The sequence below is a fragment of the Mustelus asterias genome, chromosome 18, assembly GCF_964213995.1.
Source record: "Mustelus asterias chromosome 18, sMusAst1.hap1.1, whole genome shotgun sequence".
Classification (NCBI taxonomy): domain Eukaryota; kingdom Metazoa; phylum Chordata; class Chondrichthyes; order Carcharhiniformes; family Triakidae; genus Mustelus; species Mustelus asterias.
In genome coordinates, this window is record NC_135818.1 from 57,474,053 (window position 1) to 57,499,476 (window position 25,424).

The 25,424-nt window shown below is 38.5% G+C and overlaps 1 protein-coding gene across 14 annotated transcripts in view; it reads right to left on the reverse strand.

The window, feature by feature from the left end:
- Positions 1-3,046: 3,046 nt before the first annotated feature.
- The window catches only part of mark3a (MAP/microtubule affinity-regulating kinase 3a), a 157,782-nt gene continuing 135,404 nt past the window's right edge, over positions 3,047-25,424 (reverse strand). For 5 of the 14 annotated variants that reach the window (XM_078234052.1, XM_078234045.1, XM_078234046.1 and 2 more), the window contains 4 exons: positions 24,292-24,552; positions 21,330-21,356; positions 7,330-7,374; positions 3,047-4,601 (listed from right to left, as the gene is read on the reverse strand). In XM_078234052.1, coding sequence (XP_078090178.1) covers positions 4,256-4,601; positions 7,330-7,374; positions 21,330-21,356; positions 24,292-24,552 — 679 coding nt within the window. In that variant the 3' untranslated portion in view covers positions 3,047-4,255. Of the gene's footprint in view, positions 4,602-7,329; positions 7,375-12,250; positions 12,307-12,417; positions 12,498-21,329; positions 21,357-24,291; positions 24,553-25,424 lie in introns of those variants that run through there. The other 9 variants (XM_078234048.1, XM_078234053.1, XM_078234043.1 and 6 more) reach the window with 4 other exon arrangements.

Sequence of the window (25,424 nt, forward strand, 5' to 3'; positions counted from 1 at the left end):
TACCATTTTGTGAAATGTGTGAAGCATTCATGATTCCAGTTCTACACAAGCCCCCTCCCTCATTTCTTTTACCGGTACACTTGACTGTATTGTTGGCACCTACTGCTCTCACTGCAAACTGGAAAATTTCATTCACATTTCCAATTTCCATCCTCCTCTCACCTTTACCTGGTCCACCTCTGACTCTTCCCTTCCTCACCTTTTGTACTGGATACAAGTGAAGAGGTAGTTTCCTGCAGGAGAAAGATGCGGATGTGGCCTTTGATATACGAGAAAATTCATTTGTGTTCTGAAGGATTGTGTTTGAGCTGGTTGCACTCCATTATGCAACCAGACAAATATGAAAACCAGATGTATTGATCCAAATCATGACAGAATTGTGGAGGAATAATGACACCTAGCAGTCATGACTTCCAGCTGTGAGAAAATAAAAGTATTAAAATTGTATAATTCCACAGGGAAATTCCTTACTAAGCAAGTCAGTAAGAACATAGAACATAGAACATAGAAAGCCACAGCACAAACAGGCCCTTCGGCCCACAAGTTGCGCCGATCACATCCCCACCTCTAGGCCTATCTATAGCCCTCAATCCCATTAAATCCCATGTACTCATCCAGAAGTCTCTTAAAAGATCCCAACGAGTTTGCCTCCACCACCACCGACGTCAGCCGATTCCACTCACCCACCACCCTCTGAGTGAAAAACTTACCCCTGACATCTCCTCTGTACCTACCCCCCAGCACCTTAAACCTGTGTCCTCTCGTAGCAACCATTTCAGCCCTTGGAAATAGCCTCTGAGAGTCTACCCTATCCAGACCTCTCAACATCTTGTAAACCTCTATCAGGTCACCTCTCATCCTTCGTCTCTCCAGGGAGAAGAGACCAAGCTCCCTCAACCTATCCTCATAAGGCATGCCCCCCAATCCAGGCAACATCCTTGTAAATCTCCTCTGCACCCTTTCAATGGCTTCAACATCTTTCCTGTAATGAGGTGACCAGAACTGCGCGCAGTACTCCAAGTGGGGTCTAATCAGGGTCCTATAAAGCTGCAGCATTATCTCCCGACTCCTAAACTCAATCCCTCGATTAATGAAGGCCAGTACGCCGTACGCCTTCTTGACCGCATCCTCCACCTGCGAGGCCGATTTAAGAGTCCTATGGACCCGGACCCCAAGGTCCTTCTGATCCTCTACACTGCTAAGAATGGTACCCTTCATATTATACTGCTGCTTCATCCCATTGGATCTGCCAAAATGGATCACCACACACTTATCCGGGTTGAAGTCCATCTGCCACTTCTCCGCCCAGTCTTGCATTCTATCTATGTCTCGCTGCAACTTCTGACATCCCTCCAAACTATCCACAACACCACCTACCTTGGTGTCGTCAGCAAACTTACCAACCCATCCCTCCACTTCCTCATCCAGGTCATTTATGAAAATGACAAACAGCAAGGGTCCCAGAACAGATCCCTGGGGCACTCCACTGGTCACTGACCTCCATGCAGAGAAAGACCCCTCCACAGCCACTCTCTGCCTTCTGCAGGCAAGCCAGTTCTGGATCCACAAGGCAACAGCCCCTTGGATCCCATGCCCTCTCACTTTCTCAAGAAGTCTTGCATGGGGGACCTTATCGAACGCCTTGCTGAAGTCCATATAGACCACATCCACCGCTCTTCCTTCGTCAATGTGTTTGGTCACATTTTCAAAGAACTCAACCAGGCTCGTAAGGCACGACCTGCCCTTGACAAAGCCGTGCTGACTACTTTTGATCATACTAAACTTCTCTAGATGATCATAAATCCTGTCTCTCAGGATCCTCTCCATCAACTTACCAACCACTGAGGTTAGACTCACCGGTCGGTAATTTCCCGGGCTGTCCCTGTTCCCTTTCTTGAATATAGGGACCACATCTGCAATCCTCCAATCCTCCGGAACCTCTCCCGTCTCCATCGATGATGCAAAGATCATCGCCAAAGGCTCCGCAATCTCCTCCCTCGCCTCCCACAGTAACCTGGGGTACATCCCATCCGGTCCCGGCGACTTACCAACCTTGATGCCATTCAATAGTTCCAACACATCCTCTTTCTTTATGTCCACATGCTCGATCCTTTCTGTCCACCGCAAACCAGCAGTACAACCACCCAGATCCCTTTCCACCGTGAATACCGAGGTAAAGTATTCATTAAGCAGCTCCGCCATTTCTAACGGTTCCGCACAAACTTTTCTCCCTTCACCTTTTAAGGGTCCTATGCCTTCACATCTCATCCTTTTACTCTTGACATATTTGTAGAAAGCCTTGGGATTCTCCTTAATCTTACCCGCCAAGGCCTTCTCATGACCCCTTCTCGCTCTCCTAATTTCCTTCTTAAGCTCCTTCCTACATCCCGTATACTCCTCTAAATCCTTAACACCTCCTAGCTCTCTGAACCTTCTGTACGCCTCTCTTTTCTTATTCACCAGGTTCATCACAACCTTCGTGCACCACGGTTCCCGTACCCTACCAACACCCCCCTGTCTCATCGGAACGTTGTCATGCAGAGCTCCAGACAAACATTCCTTGAAAATCCTCCACTTTCCTTCGGTACTTTTCCCCAAGAATGCCTCCTTCCAATTTACCTAATTTCCTCCCTGATGACACTGTAGCTTACAGAATTGAGAAAAACTCAGCTGTATTTTTCGAATTATACCATAAAACTAGAGAAGATGTGACCTTACTACAAAAGTATTTGTAGAAATGCAGTGTCCTTTTTATATGTTTGGAAGAATTTATTTTAGTGCTCAATAAACAAAGGGTTTCCAAAATGAGTGGAAAAACTAAAATAAAAATATTTGATCTTCCATTTCATCAGTTTGGATTTACGTAATTCTGTGTGTTATCCTTTGTTTTAGTTGCTAGTGGGCTAGTTAGCAAAGTGTGTAAAAAGATGAAAAAAAGGAATAAAATTTATACAGCTAATACACCAATGTGGAGGTCATATATTTGTGTGCAGACTTACATGCATATTTTGCGCTGAGTAAATTGATATGTGACATTGCAGAAATACATTTTAGTTTCTTTTCCTTTAATGAAGAGTTGTGAACCTTAAATGTTGACAACTTACATTGATTTTGTAACTCCTGGCTCATTACAGAACATTAAAAAAATGAAAAAACAAACTGTATAACAGTATGATGCTGCCCGCAAAACTAAGTTACATTATTTACATTCCAAAGGACAGTGCTGATAGTTTGAAAAAAAAACATAAAAATCGCATACTTAAATGAATAATGTCCCACAGTGCCCAATTGTTAAATTACAGACTCAAACATTTTTTACTCAGCTAGTATGTGTGCAGGACAGACTGTATTCTGTATTAACAATACTTACAGCTAAATAAAGTACGGCCGAACAAAACTGTTTCCAATCTAAGCTTTACTGTAAAGAAACCAAAACAATAAACATATAATTTTATGTCCTAATTGATTAAGGAACAGTCTTAGATGGTGATATTTTCTACAATAGAGAAATCCTAAGTGTGGTTTAGCATCTGTGATCTACAGTACTTAAATCATTTCCAAATCACAGCACCCTTGGCTTAACACAGGTAATTTATATCATCACAGGCCTAAATACAGCTGAAAATTTTCTTTCATTCGCAGAACTTCTTGTTTTATAATATGTTTTACAGAAACAACTAGCCCATAGGTTCACACCTTCCACTGTCTGAAGGCCATTAAACACAACTGATGGAAAATGAGCTTTATGTGTTTCTTACAATTCATTGTCTTTGAAAAGCTAAGCACCTGAATCAGTACTAACAGTGGAAGATATACAGGTTTGAAAGCACAGGAGCATTCCCATGTCTCCCATTCAATAGCATTTTAACCAGAAGGGTTTTATTGGAACAGTTTTTTTTTAAATACGGGGATCATACTTACATAGGATGGATAATTTTCAGTTCGTTTCACGAGTAACTGATTCTGAGCCAATTACAAATGTTTGAAGTTAACTCAGATGAAAGGGCAAGCTGTTCAGGTAGTAGGATACTGACTGCTGTAGTGTATTTAAAAAAAGAAAATCTATTCTTTGATCAACTTCCCCATCCCCTCAGCAGCTTGAGAATTTCCATTTTTTTTTTTACAATACCATGATCTGAAATTGCGAGGTTATTGCATAAGCATTATCCTATACATTTTCTTCAATAAATTTCCACCAGTGTTCAGAAAAAACACTCATGAAATGCTGCTTAAGAAACTATAGCTTAATCATATTTTACAGCCTTAATTCATTGGCAATTTTGGAAGCAATGTTTTTGAAAGCTATGGATGTTCCTGATATTCGCTTAAAACGAACTCCATTAAGTGACAGTCTTGGCAGTTTGCAGACCTCCATCTCCCATTGAACAAGGTTTTCTGCATGCCCATCGCCATGGACACAGACGAGCAAGAAGCGCTCACGCTGTTCATAATCACAATTGTTTGCATCAAGAACCTTTCGGATCTCCCTCATCATGTCATTGGGATCCATGGAGCTTGTCGTTTTCATACTCCAGGTAAATCGGAGTGAACGGGGCTTTGCTTCCTTGATTTCGTCTTTTTGATCCCCAGATACATTGCGACTGCAGAAAACAAATAAAATTGGGCAATCAAACATTATAACACAGGACTACATTGTGCTGTTTCTACTCCTTCCCTCCATTTTATAAATACCATGCAATCTGTCAACAAGCATGCACAAGCTAACTATGTGTTGGGGTTAGTTTCTCAAGCTTTGCAGTGTGACATTCATGTAACTAAATAGAAAAATACTATACTCATCTCAAAATGTGAAAATGAATTTATTTGAATTAAGTTTTGTTTTGCTAATTTAAGTATAATTTACATCGTTCCCTTTGGGTACTGCATTTTCACAACATTGCAAAAAGATTTTAGATGAGTATCAACGTCAAAGTAGTAGTATATCCTAGAGTCCATGACCTGAGTGCGGAAGGCTAAGTGTCAGACTCTGGTGTCAGACCATTTCCAGAAGCTGGTCTCTCGCTGTTTATGCTCTGCACCATGACTTTTGAATGGACCCACCTTGCATTAAGTTGATCTTTCTCTACATCCTAGCTATGACTGTAACACTACATTCTGCACTCTCTCCTTTCCTTCTCTTTGAACGGTATGCTTTGTCTGTATAGCATGCAAGAAATAATACTTTTCACTGTATGCTAATATACGTGATAATATATCAAATTAAAGTCAAAGTCCATTATGACGCAATGCGAAGTTTATAAAATATCAGCTTTTTTTTGTAACACTGGGAACTTTATAAAACTTAGTCTGGTATGATTTTCCTGGGGGAATATGAATGCTGCTTCTAACTCCTAATATTTGAACCAGCTGAGGAGCTGAACTCTGGAACTCTCTCTCTCATGAGAGTAATAGTTGGAAGGATTAGTTGTTAGATGTTGAATATTCCAGGTGTGACAAAGTGCAACAAATTACACACTGCAACAAATTACACACTGCAATCTACAGATGCCCATTTCGGTCTTGCACATATGCAGCACAACATCAGTGTTAAATGTAATCTTCATTTAAAATCTAAGACATGTATCTAAATATACTGAATGCAGTGTTGAACTGGAATATTCAACATCTAACAACTAATCCTTCCAACTATTACTTCAAAAATATAGCCCAATATTTATAAATACATTTTTAAAAACAAAAAATGTTGTTGATCTGGTGCTCAGTTGATTAATCTGCTGTGTCCATAAGGTGGAGCTATGTGTTCAAAGCTACATACAAAAAACATTCAAACAAAAACAAGCAGGTTAGATGTTGTGAAACAGTTGCATTACTAAGTTTCAAATAACAGTAAATAAGGTTTTTTTATTCAACCCGATAATGAGTTGCAAAGCAATTTTTGATCAGCCATGCATCCAACTTGCAAAGAAACCATAACTGTGCTGAAGAGTCTCCAAACCAAATGATTGAGAAATCCACAAAGATAGAGCTGTCACTCTGCACTCTCATTGTAGGGATTCACCCAACTTATCAAAGATTGATGTACAAGATGGTATTAGCAAAGGTTTAATTGGCTAAAATCGCCCCCTAGAAGCATCACTAGTTGGTGATTAGGCAACTCAAAATCATGCGTTTGGCCCTCGGCAGGCAAACAACAAGTACCACAAACTGCTCCCAAACTGCACTGAGCAGCACAATTTATTACTTAAAGTGTGTGTTTTGCCAACATGTGTCCACAGCATGAACAGCGGATGCATTGCAATTGCTTGCTCTTTTTCTGCAATCTAATTAAGGCATGCATGGAATTGTGGATATATAACTGCACGTTCAGATCAAACTTTCAAGTAGCTGTCATGTCAGGTTTCAATTTCTATAGAAGCCATTTAATAAACAATCACCTTCAGTATGATGGAAGGACCTATTGTTAGGTTAGACCAGCCAGTTTGATATTCTAATCATGCATGCTCTATGCCACTTACCAGATGTGTGCATTATCAACTGCTTAATCTTGGTGTTTGTGGTTGTGGTGATGGGTGGGCCTGTCATGCAGTTATTTCACCTCATGCTTACTTTTTAGAGCAAATTTAATCTACTTTCCTTATAAGGATTTTAGAATGTACATTGTGGGGGTACTTGTTCATTTTCAGTGTGGTGAACTTACTTATGCACTAGCTTTTTAAAAAAAACACAGGGAGAAGGATTTTAAATGAAACACTTTCCCTTTTTGGACACCTATAGTTAACATCGTGTATTCCCAGATATGGCATGAGTTACGTATAGAATTCAGTTCCCCTTTCTTAATTTAAACACTAGTTCATAAACTTAGCTCTCAGAAGGTCAAACACTATTGTAACATTTCCATTTCTCTTTTATCAGCATGTTGGCCCAGTGAGACTTTTCCATTTGGAAATGGGTAATTTGACAGTGGGACCCTGACAGCAATGTAATGGAGACAACTCTTACTGATCAACCTGGAGTGGATCTGAATCTGGGTCCTAAATGCTAAAAAGAGTCACAAATTTTAGGTTGCAATCATTATTCAAATTGCCCTGGACTAACAATGACAAAATATTTAAAACCTACTAATAGATTTCATTCTTTCACTAGCCTTCAACTTGTAGAACTATATCAGTGATGGTTTTGCTGAAAACCTCTTATGTTATACTTACAATATTACATATTACTAAATGTCAATGAAAATTTCAATCATTTTATCAAAAAGTATCAACAGTTCCTGAAATTGTATTTTCCAGTAACTAAGTTGCATGTATTTTTAGCAGGCTAATATTTGGTTGTTTGAGGTACGTTTACTGAACAGATACACATTCTCACCTTGAGCCCTCAAATCTCCCGTTTCTCTCAGGTTCAGTTGGGACCCTCAATGAAAGCAATCCGAAAGCACAAGTGAGTAAAGAAAGAAGAAAATTCTTAAGCTTGTGTTATGTAGGCTGTTACACACAAGGACTAACCAAAGAGTCATATATGTGATGCAGACAGAAAACATACATTTTCCTATGACTGGTAGAAAAACAAAATCACACTTTGAACATGAAACACTTTGTAAAAGCTTAGTGCTACTTTGTAATTTATTCATGGTACTCGTAATACAGCAGAGGCCATTTGGAATGAAAACCTTCTGAACAGCTTTCTCCAAACATATTGTGTGATATGAGGAGGAAGTAAATATGTTTGTGCAGGGAAGGTGGAAGAAAGTAATCACGAAAATGTTGAGCATGTTGACCTAAAAACACCTGTACCATAATTCCTCACTTAACATTGTGGCTGCGTTCCTGCAAAATGCAATGTTAAGCGAACAAGATTTTCCCATTACAATGTAAAAGCTGTCAGTAGTTAGGTTCCGTAGGACCTTTCTCATCAGAAACAAACATTAAAATATTATGTATGTCCCTAAATTCTTATATTCAAATAATTTTGAAAAAATACGTTAATGTTTTCGACAGTATCTATTTCCCGTTCACGGATGTCCTCCACTTATCAACCCTCTTGTTCGCTGCCTCTCCCACTTGCTGCTTTCCTCTCCTGAACTCTTGGTGTGAGCAGGAGGGTCAACCAGTCAGAGGGCAAGCAAGCACAGGGGGGAGCCAGTGCGAGGGCCAGTGACTGGGAAGGGTAATGAGCAGGAGGCTGGTGGATAGGAGGGGCAAGGAGCAGAAGGAGTGGGAAGTAGGAGAGGTCACTCTAAAATGGAACCTATCAGGTTACGGGAAGCTACATAGGCCAAGGTGCCAAACTTGCTAAAACCCACGTCCCAGTGCTAAAAGCAGATAATGGCATCTTATATCTATTACATTAAAGCAGCACAACTTAAACAGGGATTTACTGTACTTTATATGATTACATATTGAGTATTAATCACTAGCTGCAGGGAGAAGTAAAAGTCAGATTTAAATAAAACCAGTGAGCAGTGCTGCAAGAAACCTAGTAGCTGGTTTACAGACAACTTGTATTTATATAACATTCTTAACATAGAAAAATGTGAGTTCAGCTGAAGAAGTTATGAGGGTGCCCAACAACTTGTTTCAGGTTTTAATGGAGGTACAGAAGTGGAGGGAATTCCAGAAAGTGGGATAAAAGGTTACCAATGATGTGGTGAGGTGGGTTGAAACCAAGGATGCCCAAGTTCTGTGTCCATATAGGTTAGTAGAAATCTATTGTACTGCTTTTGAATACAATTTGTAATTCGACACATCAGCAGCAACATATAGTTCTACAGCTTCCAATCATATAAACATCACAGCAAACAACTTGTAACGTTTAAAACTACAAAATCATTATAAATGCATTGAAGGCGAGCAACAGCAAAGTGCAAGGGAAGATAAAGGCAAAACAAAGAAATCCTGCAGTTTTAATCAAGGCTGAAAATTCATGCAAAAAAACTAATTATTCAGACACAAATTTCTCTGAAAAGGAGCCTCAGATTTCAAGGTAATGCACCACTCATATGGGGCTTCATACTATCTTTCTTGTTATATTTTAACCTCTCCCCCTATTTTAAACACAATTGCAATTCATGTAAAATCAGCGTAGATGCAAATGAATCAAAACATGCTGGCACCAAAATCAACCAACAAATCTTCCTTTGATATTTGGATTTCAGTGGTCATAGATTTCAAAGTAGAAATTAAGCAAGAAATATAATCCTCCCAATGCTTTTCAGATAACACCTTGCTGCAAACCACAATAATACACATTTGGAATTAAGACAATCATGGCAAATTTGTTATATTTAATTTAGAATCGACATGTTCTGAAACTTGATTTGCCATAATGAAAATGTTGATGTAAACCTGCTACCTGATCTGCAGAATGATTAACTTCAAATAAAGTCATCAGATTCCAGTACATAATCTCTGTGCTTCAACCTATTAACTATCATATAGAATTCTCTCCAACCATGCACAATGCTTATATTTGTTTCCAGCGTAACATGTTTCAATTATTCTTAGCATTAAATACAACCAGCCGCCAAAACCAAAGACAAATACAAATAGGAAACTGTAGAAATCTAATCATTCTTATTTAATTATGTGCTTTGGTTAAGGTTTTTTGATTGATTACACTTAACCTGGAGCCCAATAAAATTAAAATCTAAGCAAAACACTTTGAAAATGAGTTCAAATTGAATTAGAACTATACACTACCTGTACAGAATGCTCATAGACATTTAGTGGCCACTAGAGTGTAATACGCTATCAAATCAATGAATAGGTTGATCATTAGATGCCTGGGTGGACTGGAATTCTCTCCAAATGGTGAGATCCTTACTATATCTGAAATTAACAATGCAGGATAGGATGACGCTATTTAAAGCATTTGCCACCGAGATTCCGTTAGCAGGTTTACAGAATGAAACAGGAATTCTCCCATCTATGTTAGAGGGGCTATTACAGGCCCCGTCTTTAACATTTTTACTATCAGTAAAACAACAGACAAAACCTTTGCTATGGAGGTCAAGATGGAACATACTGACAAAAAGCCCCAGTAATATGATTTTTAGTTAGCTATATGTGGGGATGGACAAGAAATGGATAGAGGATTGGCTGACTGGCAGAAGGCAGAGAGTGGAGATAAAAGGGTCTTTTTCAGGATGGAGCCGGTGACTAGTGGTGTGCCTCAGGGGTCGGTGCTCAGACCACAACTTTTCACAATATATGTATTAACGATTTGGAGGAAGGAACTGAAGGCACTGTTGCTAAGTTTGCAGATGATACAAAGATATGTAGAGGGACAGGTGGTATTGAGGAAGCAGGGGGCTGCAAAAAGACTTGGACAGGTTAGGAGAGTGGGCAAAGAAGTGGCAGATGGAGTACAATGTGGAAAAGTAAGATATTATGCACTTTGGAAGGGGAAATGGAGGGATTGACGATTTTCTAAATGGGAAAATGCTTAGGAAATCAGAAACACAAAGGGATTTGGGAGTCATTGTTCAAGATTCTCTTAACGTTAGCGTGCAGGTTCAGTCGGCAGTTAGGAAGGCAAATGCAATGTTAGCATTCATGTCGAGAGAGCTAGAATACAAGAGCAGGGATGTACTTCTGAGGCTGTATAAGGCTCTGGTCAGACCCCATTTGGAGTATTGTGAGCAGTTTTGGGCCCCATATCTAAGGAAGAATATGCTGGCCTTGGAAGTGGTCCAGAGGAGGTTCATAAAAATGATCCGGGGAATGAAGAGTTTGTCGTATAAGGAACAGTTGAGGACTCTGGGCCTGTGCTCGTTGGAGTTTAGAAGGATGAGGGGGGAATCTTATTGAAACTTACAAGATACTGCGAGGCCTGGATAGAGTGGACGTGGAGAGGATGTTTTCACTGTAGGAAAAACTAGAACCAGAGGGCACAACTTCAGGCTAAAGGACAATCCTTTAAAACAGAGATGAACAGGAATGTCTTCAGCCAGAGAGTGGTGAATCTGTGGAACTCTTTGCCACAGAGGTCTTGGAGGCCAGGTCATTGAGTGTCTTTAAGACAGAGATAGATAGGTTCTTGATGAATAAGGGGGTCAGGGGTTGTGGGAAAAAGGCAAGAGAATGGGGATGAGAAAAATATCAGCCATGATTGAATGGCAGAGCAGACTCGATGGGCCGAGTGGCCTAATTCTGCTCCCATGTCTTATGGATAATTTGGTTTTAAAGGAATATGGATTAAAATTATAGTGTCAAATTTCTGAAGTGAAATTTGACTTTCAGATTGAACCCATCCTTCCATGTGTTCGTTTCCATTGTGCATTCAAATGCATTTTCAACAAGCTAAAGCTTAATCTTAAGTGAATACCATTTGTCACTAATGTTTAGTGGGAAGTTGAACTAAATTCTAAGTTTCTGAAGTAGTTTAATATGCATATTAGCATTTTTAACAAGGAACACATTGTAGTGAATGCACAGGCTCATAGATAAAAATGCCTTCACTGTTGATAATCCTACAGGCTCAATAAATCTGCAATGCAGCTTAACATTAGATTTGGCTCCAAAAACAATTTAAGAGACAAAGAAAACATTGTTACTGAAATCAATTTTTGGCATCCTACATATTCAGTGTAATATCTGAAACAATCCCTTCAATGATAATATTTTTGAGCACTTCATAGTCATTTACAAGTTCACTGATAAAAACAATGACATCTGAATCACAATAGAAAGCAAATCTGATATAATAGACTGAAGTCCCTGTATCTAGATTCACACATGCACAATATTGCTGCTTAATCTTTTGCTGACAATCTTCAAGTCAATTGACGTATTACAGTACAATGAAACAAAATTATATTTTTTGATTCCAATGCAAACTATTAAACGAAAGCCACTTAACTCCTACTGTGTGTATGTTAGAGTGCATATAGACCAAAAGTAGTCAAATTAACATTTAAGGTTCAATGCATCCAGAAACATCTCCTTAATAACCATGTAATAAATACTTTATTACTCAACTGCATTGAACTTATTACAGTTAGAGCCTAACACATGCTTATCCCTTTAGTCTGCATTCAGGACTAACCAAATAATCTTTAAAATATGCAAAGATGCAACATGTTGAAACTAACCATGGTTTCTCAACAGAGAAACATGCAACACATCCTAAAGTGGTGTGAGTAAAGAATGCCAGTTCTTTAAAAAAAGCAGAGGTTTTCAGATGGGAATTTCTTGATTATTGTATTAAATCTAACTGTTATCATAACCTAAAACATTTCTTAGTACTTTCCAAAATAATTTTGTATGAATCACAGTGTCTGAAGAACTGTAACTTACAATTACATTTATATGTATAGACAGTGGAATAGCCCTTTGGATCTGAGATCTGGAAGAGAATAGGAATTCTAAACATATAACAGGGTTTTGTAAGTGTGGAAGAAAAGAATTTCAGAAATAAATGTCAAGAGGAGGAAAGATTTAGAGGCTGAAGACTTACTAACAGTCTTTGATCCTTGAGGAGTATTTGCGGGCACTGATTTGTTCGAAGTCTGCCGTTTTGATGGGTCAATAGTGACCCTGAGAAGAGGAAAAATGTTGGAGAATTAAACTGTACATATAGATCAATCAGTCTGACATATGTTAGCACATTGTGTGCTAATGGTCCCACTTTGTTACCTATGGTTGAAGCAACTTAGAACAAAATTAGAACAAAACTAAATTAACTGAACTTCCTCATCACTGACCAAAGATGCACATAGCTACTTAACTACACTCCTCCTCAGTAGTGTCAAACTACTCGCATTAACTATACAACTGACTTGCAGTGAATCTCAGGACAAATACTGTGGTAGCATGAAATACATTACACATGTATGCAATGTCTGTCAACTGCTGAATAAAGATTCAGCCTTTATTTTCACCTTTGTAGAAAACCTCAGAACTTTGCAAGTTATTATTTTTTTACTCTTCCTTATTTCACTCAGAACTTCTACCACGTCTCTGCCTCACTCTCATTTGAAATGATGGGAGGGCAACAAATATGTCCAAAACACAGATTAATTGGTCATTGCCTCTGTTGTTTGTGGGGCATTGCTGTGTGCAATATGGCTCCTGAATGTGCCTACATAATAATTACTACATTTATGATGATAATTGGTCATGACACATTTTGGAGCATCTTGAGGACATGAAAAGTGTTATTTAATACAAGTTAATTTTTTTCCTTCCTTGTGTTCCTTCTGCGTTTGATCAATCCAAAAAAAAACAAATTCTTGGGATGTGGGAACTGCATTTAGAGACGCAAGGACTGATTAGGGACAGTCAGCAGGCTTTGTGAGTGGAAAATCATGTCTCACAAATTTGATTGAGTTTTTTGAAGGGGTAACCAAGAAGGTAGATGAGGGCAGTGCAGTTGACAAGGTACTCATGGTAGGTTGTTGTATAAAGTTAAATCTTACGGGATCCAGGGTGAGGTATCTAAATGGATACAAAATTGGCTTCTTGACAGAAGCCAGAGGGTGGTTGTAGAGAGTTGTTTTTCAAACTGGAGGCCTGTGGCCAGCGGTGTGCCTCAGGGATCAGTGCTGGGCCCACTGTTATTTATCATTTATATTAATGATTTGGATAAGAATATAGGGGGCATGGTTAGTAAGTTTGCAGACGACACCAAGATTGGTGGCATAGTGGACAGTGAAGAAAGTTATCTCCAATTGCCACGGGACCTTGATCAATTGGGCCAGTGGGCTGACGAATGGCAGATGGAGTTTAATTTAGACAAATGCGAGGTGATGCGTTTTGGTAGATTGAACTAGGGCAGGACTTACTCAGTTAATGGTAGGGCGTTGGGGAGAGTTACAGAACAAAGAGGTCTAGGGGTACATGTTCATAGCTCCTTGAAAGTGGAGTCACAGGTGGACAGAATGGTGAAGAAGGCATTCGGCATGCTTGGTTTCATCGCTCAGAACATTGAATACAGGAGTTGGGACGTCTTGTTGAAGTTGTACAAGACGTTGGTAAGGCCACACGTGGAATACTGTGTGCAATTCTGGTCACCCTATTATAGAAAGGATATTATTAAACTAGAAAGAGTGCAGAAAAGATTTACTAGGATACTATCGGGACTTGATGGATTGAGTTATAAGGAGAGGCTGAATAGACTGGGACTTTTTTCTCCGGAGTGTGGGAGGCTGAGGGGTGACCTTATAGAGGGCTATAAAATAATGAGGGGCATAGACAAGGTAGATAGTCAATATCTTTTCCCAAAGGTAGGGGAGTCTAATATTAGAGGGCATAGGTTTAAGGTGAGAGGGGAGTGTCCAGAGGGGCAATTTTTTCACACAGAGGGTGGTGAGTGTCTGGAACAAGCTGCCAGAGGTAGTCGTAGAGGCGGGTACAATTTTGTCTTTTAAAAAGCATTTAGATAGTTACGTGGGTACGATGAGTATAGAGGGATATGGGCCAAAAGCGGGAAATTGGGATTAGTTTAGGGGTTGAAAAAAAAAAGGGCGGCATGGACAAGTTGGGCCAAAGGGCCTGTTTCCATGCTGTAAACCTCTATGACTTTATGACTCTATGCTGACAAGGTCAGCATTTATTGCCCATTTTTAGTTGCCTGGTGATGATGGTGGTTGTTATATTTGAGCAGTTTGGCATAATTAAGTGGTTTCCTGGGCCACTTCAGTAGGCAACCATGTTAGTATGGAACTGGATTTAAATATCGACCAGAACAGGTAAGGATAGCTGGTGTCCTTCCTAAAAGACATTAGTGAACCAGTTGGATTTTAAAACAATGTGACAGCTTGGTCACTTTCCCTAATACCAGACATTTTCCCATTTTTAAAAACCAAATTAAGATTCTCAAACTGCCATGGTGAAATTTGAACCCATTCTCTGGATTATTCCTCGCAAAAAATGGCATGGTCAAATGATGCATTGTATGCTTTCAATAAATTACATTAATGAATTTTATCACCAGCAATCATTGAAGTCTTTTTTTAAAAAACTAATAACATTTAAAACTAATTTTTCTTTGGGCTGGTGGCTCCTGGTGTAATGAATTCTGTCAGTGTAGGAACAATTAATGAAATGTTATTTGTCACTTAAACTTAAATGTCAGAAGCAACATTTTTGAAAGCGGACATTATCCAGATTTGGAGGTTGATGGTGGTTCCAGGTCATTAAAAACTGGAAAGACACTTTTGTTATATTTTATTAATATTAAAAATTGCTGACATCATTTTAGTATATATTCTATATGATATATTCTTTCAAGATCCTGCAGTGATAATGAGGAAAATCTATGAAACTATGAATCACCTTTTTTTGAAGCAGAAAAGGGTGGGGCTGGCAAAATTTTGCAAACTACAGATTGCAACAATTCAATAGATCTCTGATATTTTGGAGGGGTAAGGGAAGAAGCAAAAGAAGAATTTTGTTTTCAAATGAAAATCCTAGCAAAAACAGAAGATATCCTATTTGTGCACGCTGTATTCAAACATTTGTCAAGCATGACCTGATCGATACAGGGTTGAGCTCTCCCTTCAAAATCTTTTAACAATGTATCTTGACCACATTTTTAAAGTATTACCTGTATCACTTTCAATTTTTCTACTTCAGACATCAGCCATTTTGTGTCAGGAATTGGGAGTAGCGTTGGGCAATTGCTAACCTTATTTCACTTGGGATCCTTACATTAGTGGAGGGAGAGATTTTCAACTGTTAGTTTAGCCTAAATGCTTGATGTGAAACGATAGCGAAATAATGCAATCCTTCTTAAATGTATTGCTTTGCTCCGTGTTGTAATTTAAAAAAAAATTATATGCTCTAAAAAATTCAAATCAGTAACCTGGAAAACTCATTTTAAAAACAAAAGATGCAACAAATCTTCACTTAATTTGTCTTAGGAAGTACAATTAACAAATTTATTGAAAATTTGAAGGTTACCTGTGATGTTCTAAATGAACTTGGTGCAGTAGATAGGAATATAAGGAAGTCTTTATGCTCATGAACAGGAGTTTAGTTATCACCTATAATGTATATATTTTGGCAACTTTGATGAGAAAGAAAAGCTAACTTTCAATGTTTAATTGTGAAAACACTAGTGAGCTTACTGCAGCAGATAACTAAGAAACTTCCAGTATTTCCTTTGGTCAGTGATAATGAAATAGTTTGCAGTGATTGAATAGTTTACAAATATCATCAAATATTTGAGCAACATATCATTCTGGATATTTCTTCCATTAAAATCAAAAGTGTTCAGAAATGTAACTCTGACTGGTCTGTAAATCCCTCTCAAATCTGGATATTTTATAGTGTTAACAGGTGATTGGGTTGGGGAAAGAATGGATGAAAAATAATATAAATTCAAGGATTTTTTATGACCGTGTACTCAACAAAAACAAATGAAAAAAAGGACAGGGCTAAAATAGACAAGCTTTTACACAAGAATTGTTTCAAATCTGCTGGCAGAATTCTAACCTTTTAAATCATTTAATTGCACATATCACTACTAAAAGCAAAATACAACCAGAAATTACATTTAATTCTCAACTGAATTTAATGGCCAATCTCCATTAGAAGCCTGCTTCCTGCAGTGGCTTACAAGTGTCAGGTTCCAACCCTACTGCTGAAGAAACTCTTCTGGTAGTACTGCAGGGATTTTTTTCCTAGTAGTAACTAGTTTGACTTGCATGCAAACGTCTGGATTTGTAGAATTGCTTTTAAGTTATTATTTGCAAAAATTAGTTTTGCCTCTGGGTCAAATTGAGAGTTCCAACCCTACTCCAGGAATTGGAGCACATAATTTAGGGTGACAGTTCAGCACAGCAATAAGATGCTGCAATGAAGTAAGTGCTGCCTTTCAGATGATATGTTAAACTGAAGCTCTTTGTACTTAGTAAGTAGAGATAAAGAATCATGATGCTATCTATAGAACAACAGGTGGAGGAAGGATTTGGGGGGGGGGAGGGGAGAGTGGCGGTATTCCTAGCAACTTAAATTCCTTTAATATTACCACCTACACAGCCAAACTGATCATTTGTCTCCGCAATGCACAAATTGGCTACTGCGTTTGCCTACAATTACAACAATAACTACACTTCGACAAAGCACTTTGGAATGTCCTGAACATGTGAAAGGCATTAATAAAGCTCTCTTCTTTTAGGTGTCAACCGTGGCGAAGTTGGTATCACTCTCCCACTGAATCACAAGGTTCCAGGTTCAATTTCTACTTCAGGGCTTGAGCACAAAAATTAAGGGAATGGTGCATTGCTGGAAGTACAGTCTTTTGGATGAGATGCTAAAGCAAGGCCCCACCTATCTATTGGATGGATGTAGAAGATCCCATGGCACTACTCTGAAGAACAGCAGACAAGCTATCCCTGTTGTCCTAGTTGATAATTATCCTTCAATCAATATCAGAAAAAGGCAGATTATGTGGTCATTATCGCATTGCTGTTTGTGGGAGCTTGCTATGTGCATTTTAGCTGTCATGTTTCCCATATACAACACTGACTATACTTCAAAAAGTACTCAATTGGCTGTAAAGTACTTTGGGATGTTTGGTAGCTGTGAAAAACGCAATAGAAATGCAAGTATTTCTTTTCTTCTTATTTCATTGGCGCTGTAACTCCCTCAGTGGCTAGGAAAGGCCGTATAAAATTTCAGTAGCAAAACTATCTTGTTGCCTCCACGGAGACAAACACATTACTATGTCTACACAACTGTTTGCTCAGTTGGCTGGACAGATGCTTAGTGATGCAGTGCAATGCCAACAGTGTGGGTTCAATTCCCATACCGGCTGAGGTTATTCATGAAGGCCCGCCTTTTCAACCTTGCCGCCCCTTGCCTGAGATGTGGTGATCCTCAAATTAAATCACCAATAGTCAGCTCTCTCCTTCAAAGGAAAGAGCAGCCTATGGTCATTTGGGATTATGGCTACTTTACCTTTTTATCCTTTCTATTTGGTCAACTGTTGGCCTCAGGAATACAAATAACTGGGCCAACAGCACATAACAAGATGTAATGATTGTGAAAGGAAATAGCTCTCAGACAAATTTAATAAAAACCAATTGATGAAATAGAAGAATACGTGGAATGAGAAAGAGCCATTGATGCTTTTTTTTTCCACGCACAGTGTACAATCCACATACTCCAATTGACTTGCCATGTAACCCATGTAATCCCCTAGGAAACGGGTTTTTTTTCCTGTCACTTCATATGCTAGACAATTTATCCTTGGAATGAAGTTTCCACAGTCCTGCTGCATGGGAACTAATGTGTTAATATTTAGTCATTTTCAGATATATTTCTTCTTAGGAACTTCAATCCACTCCTAACCAAATACTTAATCACACTTCTTTTCTTGAACAAGTGATTAATCAATGAATCACACTGCACCTCTGTTATCTATACTTATATCTCTATTTTTGAATATCATTTCAAAAGTTAAGAGTTCTAATTTTCAGAATCATCCTTGTCACGCTTTCCTCACCTCTTTTTAACATATTCATCTCGTTTTCAATTTTGATGCCAGAATTTTACAAATATTTCTAATGTATTCTCAACAACAGTCTATGCAAAATTAGAGTAACTTGTTTTGGTTATGTTAAATGCTCTGAAGGTGTTTCCCGTAACTCTGCTTACCTTTGCGATAATGGGCCTGAACTTCCTTGGAGTAGCAATCAGCGCCAGATTGCCATCTTGTGCTCAATTTCTTACCTTATTTTTTTTTTGGATCCTAACTCACCCAATCTTCCGAATCAGGCTGAATACAATCCAGGAATTGTAGCACATCCCTGGGCTAGCATAGAAGTTCAGCTAAGTCAAAGTGAGGTAAGCTATGCCTCCCTTTTTATGGCACTAACTGCAGTAAACAAAGTTTAAGGTCCACTGTAATGTGAGGTCCTTGACAGGACAGGAAGAAGGTGTCTAAGGTAGATGGATAGGATTTAGGGGGTGGGCGGGGTGGGCCCCCCCGCCCCCCCCCCCTCCCCTCCCCTCCCCTCCCCTCCCCTCCCCTCAGGGAGCTCGGAAGTTACAGCCCAACAGTTTCATATTGATTGGATACATTCAATCAATCAGACCTAAACCCAATCTTTTTCCTTCCACTTTTGCAATGGAAGCAGCTGATCAAGTTTCCACTCTTCACATTTCCTCTTGTACTCGCCACAACTTTATGATTATGCACAATAAATTCGACCCTTTAGCTCATCACATCAGCTGATCACAGTGAATTTCGGAAACATCACAAGTAACAATCGGTAGAAAGAGAAAAGACCACAGCAGAATTCCATCAGTACACCTGGGGCTTCATTTTCAATCCAGAGGTGTGACCCCACACCGCATCTGTGTCGCTAATGCAACATTATTTTATAATTAAGTTTTACTAATTGGGCTGGAGGCAAGGTTGGTGCCCAATCAATGGTGCCAAGTGCTACCAGAAGTAGGAACTGGTTCCGGTGTGCAATTTTCAAAGGCAGACGGTAGCCATTACTGAGTTTTCCATTGCCTTGCAGAATATAGCAGGCAGGACAGCAGCTTCAAGTCACAGGCAAGTGGCGAACAGTCAACGAAGAGGTCCTAGAGGTGCTTTGTGCACACAACCTCTTCTTTTTTTCCCTCAACAACATTACTTTACTGGAAACATTACTTAGTGCCTCCCAATATTGATCCTGACAGCTGTATACTAATGTGGCCTGTTTGCCTTTTCCGACCAGCAATTTGAAAACTGCCTTCTTGCCCACCCAGTCTTTCAAGCTTTTCAAGGAGGTTGACAGGCTGTTAATAGGAGGCGAACAGGTTGCCGGCTCCTTCCTCCCCCACTCTTGCTTTGAAAATAGCAGCATGTTCCAGAGGTGCAAGAATGAACGCCCCCTGAGAGAATTATTTCCATCGCATGCCCGTGGGCGACTAAAAATCAAGCTCCGGGATCTAATCTAAAGCATTTGTGAATCTTTACTACCTTGTACTCTCTACTGTTAATCCAGTTTACATTCCAACCGGCCAACTTACTATTCATTAAATGAGCCATATCCGCCTTATAAATTTCACATTTAGAATCTGATCAAATGTCTCAAAGTCTAAGCAATTTATATCAACTGAAATTACCTTGCGTACCAATTCAATTAACTCCTCAAATAATTCTAGTATAATTGTGAAGCATGACCTACTTCACAACAGTTCTTTAGTCATGTATTAAGCTTTTAGATTAAAAGTATATAATACTTCTGAACAATATCATCAGACTAATGTGCTCCATAATATTTAAACTAGTGAACACTACAGTATCCCTAGTTAAAATCATTTGCAAAGTATCAATTCAATTGCTTGATGCTCCACGTTCTAAAGACAGTAAGTCTACTGCAATGCAGAAATTGTCCCTGTTGCAAAGTCTTTTTCTACTTAAATTAATCCATTAAATGTAGCCCAGCAAAAGCATATCATCTTTCTGACACAATCAGGACAATGATACCCTGGGGAAAGGCAGCAATACCAAAGCTAGTTCTTGAGCAAAAGGATATGTATTAATAACCATTTAATAAATATTCTTCAAATAAAATACATAAAGTTTGAAATTTCTGTAGTAATGACAATTTTATAAATTGTATGTTCTAATATGGCATGATGTCAGTCTTGAGCTGGGATAATGCAGGTTTTCAAAGTAGCACCTAATTTATTAAAACACTTTAAAATTCCAATCTTTGAGGAGAAAAAAGATAGATCGGACACTGCAATAGGTTTCATGGAGACATAAGGCAACTACATCTTCTCTCATTACAATAAGATAAACTCATGGGTTACATGGAGTCCAATCCAAAGAAGTGCCTTCATAGAAGGGAAAAGTTCCTTAATCTAACATGCAAATCTTTTCCATAAGCTATGGCAAATCATCCCTCTTCTGAAAAGGATATTCGAAAGACATAATTATAACATTTGCCACAGAAATCCAAATTTTGCTGCTCCACTCGAATCTTAAATCACAATTCCTTCAAGAGACTTTGGTTCTGCAATCTCAGAAACTGCTTCCCCAACCAAACACAGTTTACAAAACAAAGCTATTTCCAAAGTCTCTAGTTGTTTTACAGCATACGTTTTTTCAACTGAGAAAACTTTTACACCCCACTCATGCTTGGTGCATTAGTAAAAAAGCAAAATTATTGTATCAAATCTTCAGTTAATTCTCATGAATTTGATATTAAAGTAGGTGGTTAGCATGCTCAGCTGTAGATATGTATGGAGCAATCAGATTAGAGCATTCTCCATCATCATTAATGATTTAATAGTATATAATCTTCCAAGTAATCCATGGGTAACTTTTTCATATAAGCAGGAAGTCACTGAGTTATCAAGGTTGTGAAACCAGGTTTCAGGTGATATTGCAGATCAAGCCAATTATAATTTAAATCCTACCTTTTGGGAAATCTGAAAGACATGTTTCTAAATTTAAAAAAAAATGAGATGCAAAAAATATAAACAAAGCCCAAACATATGTTATACAAAAAAATGCATGTTTGATGCCCAAGTCAAACAGCAGTGATAAAAAAGATGGCATGATGAGAGGATATAGCAACGTGACATTGCACATGAGGCCTAGCAACAACTGAAATTCAAATTCCAGTCATGTAGAAATGTATGACTGCCCCAACAGACCAGTCAGGACCAGCTCAATCCCATTTATTAAAATGCATTCCTTCAGCCATTTTCCATAAATAACTTCGATTAAGTTTGTGACACATTATATGACTGGCCAACTGTGATTGGTGAAAGATGCAGTGTCTCAAAAATGTCTATCATCTTATTGCCACATTAATTAATATATAGAGCAGACCCATTGTCATTACTTGCAATACATCTGCCAGGAGGCTCTGCAAGATCATGTGCATGAGTCATATACAGCTTTCTGAAATTACTATTTTTATAAATATCACTGCAAAAAAGGTTATCAAGTAACTCATTCCAATCCGGAAAAAAATCCAAAATAGCCTGCAATATATCTTGCATTTTTCACCAAATCACTTTGGTTGATTTATTCTATTTATAAACTATATCACCAGACAGAATATCTACTTTTGAGTTTTTCTTTAATTGGATAGTTATGACTGCTTCAGTAAGATTCATGGGAAACTCTCTTCCTTTTCAAACATTATACTGTAAAATCATGCCTGCCATATACAAAAACTAGTTTCCCATCGAGAAAATCTTATACAATGGCAGAAGACAGATTTAATTAATTATTAGCAATACAGATGTGCAACGTAAAAAGTAGAAAAAGATTAATATTAGTTGGAATTCAGAAGCAGACTTTGAATTTATGTTTGGGCAAATATAGGCAAGGTGTTTGCAAATCAAAATGTCTATAAACAACAGTGTAGAGCTTGAAAAACATTTTATCCAATCACCCATTCAAGTTATTACACTTTTTTAAAGTATGCAGCAATTTAATACAATAATTGCATTATAATAGCGACTACACTCCAAAAGTACTTCACTGGCTATATATAATATGCAAGTCTATTTTTATCTCGCCTCATTACTGAAAGGATGTGGAAGCCATCGAACGGGTGCAGAGGAGATTTACGAGGATGTTGCCGGGATTAAGTAGTATGCCTTATGAGGATAGGCTGAGAGAGCTAGGTCTATTCTCCTTGGAGAGGCAAAGGATGAGAGGTGACCTGATAGAGGTGTATAAGATGTTGAGAGGTATTGATAGAGTGGATTCTCAGAGGCTTTTATCCAGGGCTGAAATGGTTGTCACGAGAGGCCACAGGTTTAAGGTGCTGGGGAGTAGGTATAGAGGAGATGTTAGGGGAGAGTTTTTCACTCAGAGGGTGGTGGGTGCGTGGAATCGGCTGCCGGTAGTGGTGGTGGAAGCGGATTCGATTGAGTCTTTTAAGAGACTTTTGGATAGGTTCATGGAGGTTAGTAAGATAGAGGGTTATAGATGAGCCTAGAAGGTAAGGAAATTGTTCGGCGCAACTTGTGGGCCGAAGGGCCTGTTTGTGCTGTAGCTTTTCTATGTTCTAATGCTAAAAGTCATTACAAAACTTCCTGCATCACAGGAACAACTTGGCACAAACCATTCCTATACCTGACTCAGAAGGTTGTGGATTAATGATCTGGTTTAGATCTTTTTTTTCTTTGTTCTTTCATGGGATGTGGGCATTGTTGACAAGGTCAGCATTTGTTGCTCATCTTAATTGCCCTTGAACCGAGTGGCTTGTGTGGGTCATTTCAGAGGCCAGCTAAGAGTCGACCGCATTGCTGTTGTTATGAAGTCGCACATAAGTATTTAAATGGAGAGAGACTGTAGAATGCTACCGTAAAGAGGGACCTTGCGCATGAACCACAAAGGTCAGCTTACAGGTATAGCAAGTATAAAAGTAGAGATGTTTTGTTACAACTGTACAGTTGGCGAGTTGACACCTAGAGTGCTGTGTGCAATTTTGGTCACCTTACTTAAAGAGATTCATACTTGCATTGGAGACACTTCACAGAAGATTTGCTAGGTTGATTCCTGGGAAGAAGGGGTTGTCTTGTGAGAAAAAGTTGAGCAGATTGGGCCTATACTCATTCGAGTTTAGAAGAATGAGAGATGATCTTATTCAAACATTTAAGATTTTGAGGGTGCTTGACAGGGTAGGCGCTCAGAGGATATTTCCCCTCAAGAGGGGTTTCCCATTTAAGACAAAGATTAAGAGGAATTTGTTCTCTCAGAGGGTTGTTAGAGTTGAAAATTTTCTCCTCCAGTGAACATTGGCGGATAGGCCATTAAATATATTTAAGGTAGAGTTAGACCGATTTTTAATTGACAGGGGAAGCAAGGGAAATGAAGGACTGGCAGTAAAGTGAGTTAAGGCCGCATCAAATCAGCTATGATCTTTCTGATTGAGCAGGTCCGAGGAGATAATTTGGCCGATGTTCTTATGTCATTTCAATTGTTGTTTGTAGGACTTTCCTATGAGCAGATTGGCTGCTGCATTTACCAACATAAAAACAGTGACCATACTTGATATATAATTCATTGATATCTTGAGACAGCCTGAAAATTTGAAAGACACTAATATATTGCAAGTTCTCCGTTTGTTGCTGATGATTTAAGCAATTAATGATTCTATAGAAGTGGCCACACCAACCAACCAGAATATAAACCTAACATGATTAAACAATGTTGGGTTGACACCAGTAATAATTCTTTTGCACTGCTTTTAAGCAGCAGGCTCAGGTTCAAGTAATGAGTAAAAGTTCAATCTAAATTAGTCAAAATAATAAAACGCAGGAATGGATGCCTGTTAAATACTTTTACAAGCTCTATTAATGCCAAATATAAGTTATAACCTTATACCTTTATTCAAAATCTTACAATTACACTTACCTTCTTGTGAGTTTTGAGGTTAATTTACTAAAGAGATTTGTGGAACCTCTACTTCGCGTTTGTGATAGAGGAGTAGCATCGTGAGACAGTGTTGGAGATGCAGGCGGTCCATTGTACGTAGCATTTCGTCGTTCTCTGAGCTGGCCACCATGGAAAGTGCTACGACTGGCAGTTCCTCTGGGGAAACGCATGCGGTCAGGAGTGGTGGCACTACTGATACTGTGGGTGGAGGTCACAGGTGTCCTCTGACCTGGTGCAGTGCTACAAGAAAATATGTATTTTTTTTGAAAACAACATAATTACTGTAATGAAGTAGTGTTTAGTAATTAGTGAAGGTCTAATATTGTTGCACAGCATGTTAGGCATTAAAAATTCTCTCAATACACTACTAGTTCTCAAAATATTCGTTCTAGAGAAATAAAATGCTGTCATCAGCTGACGTTTATGTAGGTACTTTTCCTGACATGCAGGTTAACAACTAAAGCTGTCTACTGTTGAAAATTTGACTTGGATAAGATACAAATTGTAACAATAATGTTAATACTGCACTGTAAATATGAAATTGGAAAGTCAAATTTACAACTGCCCAAGGAGGTATAACTCTGGCAAATAAGCACAAACAGCTTAATTAAGCATTGAAAGCTTTTTTCATTTACTGAAATTGACAAGAGTGGCATATTTATGAAACCTATTAGAGTGGAAACCTCACCCAAATTCATTATTAGATGCTCAACATTGTGTATAAAATGAAACTAGAAAATAATTACTTCAGATTACGGTGTGCATAAACGGCACACAACTGAAAGTAAATAGATGGTTCCCTTTGGTTAAGAGCTAAGCAAGAACTATCACTCTTCTTCATTATACATATAGTATTTAGAATTATAGTCCTAACAATAAATAATCAGAACTGATTTGTAACTTTAATAGCAGAGTTAGTTCAGATATTTTGTTGCTTGTTAGGCTGATGTATCAGTTCAAATGATCAATTTAATCATATCATGTGTTAAAATGGCTGCAATTAAATGGGCTTATGATTTTATATAAATATTTCAGGACTGAGTAAGTATGGGGCAAAGAAGCCAGATTGTAGCCAAATCCATGCAATTGCTTACAGATTCCAATACATATAT